The sequence below is a fragment of the Nannobrachium achirus genome, assembly GCF_963921795.1.
Source record: "Nannobrachium achirus genome assembly, chromosome: 11".
In the NCBI taxonomy this organism is placed as follows: Eukaryota; Metazoa; Chordata; class Actinopteri; order Myctophiformes; family Myctophidae; genus Nannobrachium; species Nannobrachium achirus.
The window spans coordinates 62063577-62071076 of NC_137820.1; the positions used below are offsets into that span (position 1 = coordinate 62063577).

The 7500-nt window shown below is 42.5% G+C and overlaps 1 protein-coding gene across 1 annotated transcript in view; it reads right to left on the bottom strand.

Moving 5' to 3' along the window:
• ppfibp2b (PPFIA binding protein 2b) overlaps window positions 1-7500 on the bottom strand; it is an 87061-nt gene that overhangs the window by 27687 nt on the left and 51874 nt on the right. Inside the window, 2 exon segments of the mRNA XM_080736409.1 lie at window positions 2650-2778; window positions 4547-4642. Coding sequence (XP_080592535.1) covers window positions 2650-2778; window positions 4547-4642 — 225 coding nt within the window.

Sequence of the window (7500 nt, forward strand, 5' to 3'; positions counted from 1 at the left end):
GACCGTTTAGAGAAGCGCTATTACTGTATGGTATAAGTTTGATGTTTTATTCTTCTCTATTATTATTCCTTAGGGACCAAGGGAGCGGCTGACACGGAGAGGGTTTCCACTACAAAGGAGAGACGCACTCAGTCAGAGACCAGACGCTGATGAGAGACCACAACAACGTATGGAGAAGAACTTAAGACACTTAACACTGGTGGTCAAAGACCTCCATAAAGGTTCTATGGAGAAACAGACACCACAATGTAACATCTTGAATGGGAACTAAGGATGGGATATTGCGCTAATCATAATATCCCTAATATCCGTTATCCTGGGGCGTAACATTTGCCCAAAAAATAGCAGATCTACAAGCTCACAACGCGTCGTGTTGTAATCAGCTATTTTTTGTCAAAGAGATTTGGTAGAGAGTGAAGAAAAGACTGTATCAAGTACATATATTATACGTACGTTTTACAAATAGAGGGTTTAAATGGTACAGATTATGCACCTCGGCAAATAAAAGGTGAATTGATCCCAGTGCATGACGGAGGACGATTTCACAATAAATTTAACCACCACGATAATCGTATCGTGGAGGTTACATTTATCACACAAAAGTAGCAAAAATAGCTTATAGATGTGACACAGTTTGAGCTTGCAGGTCAGCTGATCAGGTTTTTGCTATTCTTGAATTTGAATCCAGAAAGGTAACAGTTTTGGACATCTGAGGTTTCCACCTGACAGTAGAGAAATGCAAATGAGTTAAACAAAACAAACCCGTGTGAGTGATCTGCTACATGTGCTGCTCAGTTTGCATGGCAAATGTGTGTGTGTGTGTGTGTGTGTGTGTGTGTGTGTGTGTGTGTGTGTGTGTGTGTGTGTGTGTGTGTGTGAACCCCGCTCTCAGGGGTTACACAAGGATCATGTTCACTTGGTACACACACACACACACACACACACACACACACACACACACACACACACACACACACACACACACACACACACACACACACACACACACACACACACACACACACACACACACACACACACACACACGTAAGCACAAGACATTCAGACTGATTCATAGATTTCCCATTTCCCTTAGGGGTGGGCTATATGGAAAAATACAATATCACGATATTTTCCCAAGCTCTATCACGATACACAATTTTATCACGATTCTTTTTCACGTTGGTTTTTATGGTTATTTATCAAGTTACTTGACAAAAACTAGACTCTCTGGGTTCCTTTTGGGAGGTCTAAATTGAACTTTACAAGTATGTAATTCTGACAGTATACAAATGAAACCAAATGGACCCTTATGCATCCATTTGGTTTCATTTGTATACTGTCAGAGTTAAATGGAGACCTTGACATTTTAAAGTTTGAGAACCACTGATTTAGACCAAAATGCAGGTTGAAATTGAATTCTGCGATGAATCTCTGTATTAACGATTAAACAGGATTTTTTACAAGGCTCCCTCAATTGTATCACGATATATATGATACCTCTGATAAGGCATATTGTGGAGACATTGTATCGTCTCAACGATAATTATCACCATATCGCCCACCCCTAATTTCTCTGTCCTAATAATGAGACATGCTGTATAGACCTTATGGGTTTTATACACGATCAAGAGTCACAAATGGAATGGAATACTGAGGATTTTACTGTGTAGAGCTGCTGTCTACATTACATTACAGTACATGACATTAAAAATGTACAACCCAGGACAATGACACTTTGGGCAAAGGACATTCTGTTTCAAGTTCAAGTCTTTGTATGTCAGCAAAGGTTGATAAAGAGATTGTCCTGGTGCAGCTCAGGTTAAAAAAGCAAAGGCTGGCAGACTACTATCACAAAACAAGGAGGAAGGTGAGGAAGAACATGAAGCGCCAGAGAAAAGGAGCATATTAGAACAGTGTGCTGGGGTGTGCTAGGGTGGGGTGTCTGTGTGCTGGGGTGTGCTAGGGTGGGGTGTCTGTGTGCTGGGGTGTGCTAGGGTGGGGTGTCTGTGTGCTGGGGTGTGCTAGGGTGGGGTGTCTGTGTGCTGGGGTGTGCTAGGGTGGGGTGTCTGTGTGCTGGGGTGTGCTAGGGTGGGGTGTCTGTGTGCTGGGGTGTGCTAGGGTGGGGTGTCTGTGTGCTGGGGTGGGTGCTAGGAATGGGACGATATGAGCATTTCATATCACGATTATTGTGACAAAAGAAATCGCGATTTACGATATCGCGATAATCAAAATCCACTGACCTGGGGTGGAACATTGGCCAAAAAATAGCCGATCTACAAGCTCACAGCGCATCGCAAGGCTTGTAGATCGGCTATATTTTGGCAAAGACATTTGATAGAGAGTGAAAAAAAGACTATCAAACTGCGTATATTATAAGTACCTATAGAGGGTTTAAGTGGTACCGGATATGCAGCTCTAGCCTAGTAAACTAGCCGCCTCCTGCCTTATCCTAAAAGGAGAGTCTGGTTTACGAGGCTAATGCAGCTCGGCAAATAAAAGGTGAATTGATCCCAGTGCATGACGGAGAACGCCATCACGATAAATTAAATCTCCATGATACGATTATCGTGAGTGTTTTTTATCGCGATAAACGATAACATGGCTTATGGTCCCATCCCTAGTGGGTGCAGGGTTAAGGTGTTCCACCTGTGCACCGTGGCAGCGCTCCTCCCAGTGCTGCTTCTCCAGCTGTGTTTGTTCCACTGTCAGTTTGAGGCTGGCCAACTGGGTCATCAGAGACTGATAACACACATGGAGAGAGTAAGAGATAGAGAGCTAGAGGAAGACCAGAGAGGGAACACCCGGAGAAGGAGAGAGGGAGAGAGAGAGAGAGAGAGAGAGAGAGAGAGAGAGAGAGAGAGAGAGGAAAAAAGGCGGAGAGATGGAGAGGAGAGACAATGAGGGGAAGAGAGAGAGAGAGGAGACAAAAGGAAAAGAGAGAAAGAGAAAGGATAGCCAGATGAAATGAGAGACGTGGAGAGGGACGAGAGGAGAGAGAAATTGGAGAAAGAGAGACGCAAAAGAGAGAAGAGAGTAGAGAGAGGTGAGAAAGAGACAAGCAAGAGATGATGACAAAAGATAGAGAGATGAGGAGAAGAAGGATATAGCCAAGTGTAGAGGAAGGAGAGACCAGAGCAAGATGAGTGTGTGTTTATGTGCGTGCGCGACAGAGAGCATATGCGTCAGGAGTGATGGGGTGAGTACAAGAAGTGGAGATGATGTGAATGAGAATGCAAGCGATATAAGAGAGGAAAAAGAGAGGAAAGCAGTTCAAGAAGAAGACAGAAAAACACAGAAAAGGAGAGAGAGAGCAGGAGGGAGGCACTGTAAGCAGAAATAAAGAAATGGCAAATCGACCTTCAGTTTAGCTGCTAGCAAACTGTGTTATCAAAGAAAATATAAGCGAACAGATCTGAAGCAAGTGAAACAAGCTGACATTTGTGTTGCCATTCCAACGGCCTCAAACGACAGAGATGTTCTTAAAGTGCAACGATTATCAGGGAAATTACAGGGCATGTTAGTCAAAACAGAAGTAAACAGGAAAGATGTGTTATTAACATGTGTGTATGCACTGTATGTGTATGCAGATTTTTTAAGGATGTGCAGATCATTACTTAGCATAATTACATTGAAGCAATAAAATCCATATAGCTGTAGAACAAACAAAGGAAGCTGAAGGAAGCCGAATGTATAAATAATAGTTCCTGACTTGACTGGATTATTTCATTCACCTCCTGTAGTCTGCAGATAAATAAAGTTGAAACTCTTGTTATTCTGCTGCCAGCCAGTGGCATCAACATAATATGTCACTGGGTGGGTAGCAGTGGCTGCAGTGCTCTACACAGCGATACAGTGACATTAATAGTGTGGATGTTATATAGACATTCTTCATTAATTAAATACATACGTCCAGAAATGGAAACAAGCCTTCAGGGCTTTTTGTGTTATCCTTTTAGCGTCATTGTATAATTAAACTGCTGTACTTTTTGCAAACTGTTAATAAAGTATTCAATCAATCAAACTAATACTAAATGGAAATAAGATGGAAAATCTGTGTGTTAAAAAAAGATATATATCTTTTTAAATTGTGCAAACCTGGTATACAAGTTATATAGTATGTAACCCAGGTGTACCATTTAAATATTTTTTTGTTCCATATACCACTGGTTCTCAAACTATTTTGGCTGCAGTACCCCCTTATACTGATTTCTGAAGCCAAGTACCCCTTACAGCATTTTGCTTATAAAATCTACATCATAAGTCCAGTTCCAATGCCAATGTGTTCAAAATAAAACAGCATAATGGCAAATAAACATTGCTTTCTATTCAAAAACAGTTGTACTAGTCAAGGTATTGATGTAATTTGGTTTAGCATTTTACAGATGAGAAGGTTCACACAAAGACTCTCAATGTTTTGTCATTACACATAACAGTAAAATATTCCCATATTCCCATTTTCTCCTGTACCCCCTGCAGTACCCCCGCGTACCCCCATTTGAGAAACACTGCCATACTGTATACTGTAGTGTATAGAGTACAGTACCTTGGTGGCTCGGAGCTTCCTCTCATACTGGTTCTTCTCTCCCTCCAGCTCTTCCACTTTACTCTTCAGCTGATTCACTTCCTGTAGTAGTAAATCCTACACACAATGGAAAACAACAACACAATGTCCTTCAGTTCAGACCAAACCACAAGACAGTTTGAAAGTCATAATCTGCCATGCACTCCAGACTCTTTCTCCCCATTCATTCTGAAACGCTGAAAATGGAAATAGTTTTCTTTCCACTAAATGTTCAGGAATGGCAAGGAAATCACCTCTATGTTACTGAACAGCAGCAGTACACAGAACACACACCATAAAGGGATTTGACGTTCAATCACAGACCCACATTCAGTGCAGTTAAAGGGAAGGGAGGAAGGTTTCCGAGCCCAAACAGGAGAGTTATTGTTACAGGCATAACATGTGGATGCAGTGGAATGATCATCCCCTGAAACAGACAACAGACACCACACCGTGCGGTTATCCACAACCAGGATGAGCCTGAGAACACAAAGCAAGGAATAAAAAGCCATCCAAGTTGTATGGGGGGGAAAAGGGGAGCATCCACCTGGAAAAAGATACGAACGTTTAAAAGTAAAACAGTATATTGTCAGTGTCCCAACAAAATGTGGAAAAACATATCTTGAAAGTGTGTTTTGGGGGAATTGAGAGAGGACAATGAATCATTTTCAATGATGATGATGATGATGATGATGGCATACCCATGTTTCTTCAACTAAAACGTATACACTTTGTTGCCCAAGTGGGTCCCTCGTGGGTCTATACTTTACTTGGTTCCCTCCTTTTTTTCTATTTACACCAAATCAATGCTCTGATATCTTTTGAGCTTTTAGATCTGCCATTTTCACCAAATGCTAGTCCAGAAGAATAGAGATTCTAGGGTTCACGTGGTTAATGTGCAGTGATTTGGTATCACAAGGTCCTGAAGCATTTTCTCCTAATCTCCTCCTCTCACGACAAATCATGGCAATATGCATTCCTGCAGGACACCAACAATATAACATAGTCATGGACCTCAAATGGGCACAATATCCATCCACCTCATGGGTGGAGGGAGACACAGGCCAACGTAAATCATTAGTAAAGGGGAGACCACTTCCATGCATACATGTTATGATCATCAAAATACATGTATAATGTACAGTATAAAGAGCAAAACCAAAGCTAGGTTGGAGGGAGTTTTCCAAATGCCTACAGCAACTGAGGAGCAGGGAGAGCCAGGTGTGTGTCTACGTGCATTTGGTGGGTTTCCCAATGTCCACAGCCACTTCTTCACACAATGTTATATGAGCTAAAGACTCACAGATATAAAAGTATAGATAGATTATATGCGGTTTATGTCACTGGGGGCACTGATGACGCCCGAAATGGATACAATCTAAACCAATGGTTCTCAAACCTCAAACTTGGGGTCGGGACGTAGTCCTTTTACTGATCCCTATTGTATTGTATTGGGGAGGGTGTGGACAACCCTGTCTCTCCTCCAACATACGGTACATGACTTCTTTTCACTCGGCACCAACCCATCAGTTTAATTTTAAAGTAACGCGTCAGCAGATGACAGTGTCTCCACAGGGCACCGCCAGGTTTGAATCGGTTGTTGACAAGGCAACAAGCTCTGGCCAATCAGAGTGGCGTTTCCAAAGTCTTGGCGTAACTAGAATGCCGTCAGTAAACACGCAACCCGAAAAGTTGCTGGCTTCCCAACTGCGAACACGGCCAATTGGAATTGAAACGCCCAGCATAGGCTACATACCATGGAGGATCCAAACCAATAGTCAGGAACTTTACCCCAGATGCACAAGATTGTACTACACAGATAAATAAGCTCTGTTGCACCTCAGTGTATTGAAGTATTTGGAAGGCAAACCAGAGAGGCCCATACATCTAATAACATGAACAACAGTCCCCTTATTCCTCTCGTATGACAGCACACAGACATTCACTGCAAGAGAGGTTGTTAGTTTGATTTGTTGGAAAAGTCCAGATGTTGGCTGGTGTGCAAAATGGTTAGAAGGAAAAAGGAGAAAAGGGAAAGGAGGAAACAACGGGAAAGATGAGCTCATCATCCGTCGTGTCTGCCTACATGTACATTCTGTCCTCCACTGTGCCCGCTGCATTCCTCCAGGTCTCTGCCAGAGGGGCAAAGATTTGAGCCAACTACGCCCACTTTGGGACTCTGATCTTGGGCATGGCCGTCTCCTGAGTCCTCCTGCTGGCCCTCTCGCTCTTCCAGGGCGCGCTTCTCCTGAATGCGAGTGCTGATCTCCTCCTGAAACCTGCACATCTGCTCCTGGAGCTCACTGATCAAATTTACCACACACTGGGAGGAGAAATGGAGGACGGGAAAGATGGAGGAGACAAACGAGAGTGAAGAGCAGATGCAGCGGGTGGAGAAAGAAAGGACATTATTGATCAGGAGAGGACAGGAGAGGTAAAGAGGGGTTAGAGAAGAAGAGGACATGAGAAGAGCAGAGAGGAGGAGATAAAAGACATAAACGTATATGTTAATCAAGACATTACTTGTGTATGTGTGCTTGCATATTTTGATTACTGACTGTTATTACATAGGCAACCTTTCAAAGAAACATACAAATACACTTCCATACACACACATAAACTTGTAATTACAAACAGAAAGCAGACAAAACAGCCACAAACAGAATAACAATAGTTCAACAATTTCAAATATAGAGAGAGGAATATGTTGAAGGCAACCTGGGAATCCTGGACACAGAGCTGGAGAGAAAACCTCATTAGTGCTAAAATCTTACACATACTTTACTTTTAACATATCCCTATTTTGGGCATGTCATTAAAGGCAAACATGCAACGAGCGTTGTGATGGCTATCTTTGCCATATGACAATGTCGTTCGACGAAGTAAATAAGATAAGAGCTCAAGGGGTAAAATGTACTAGCCTAGCACAGCTAAAC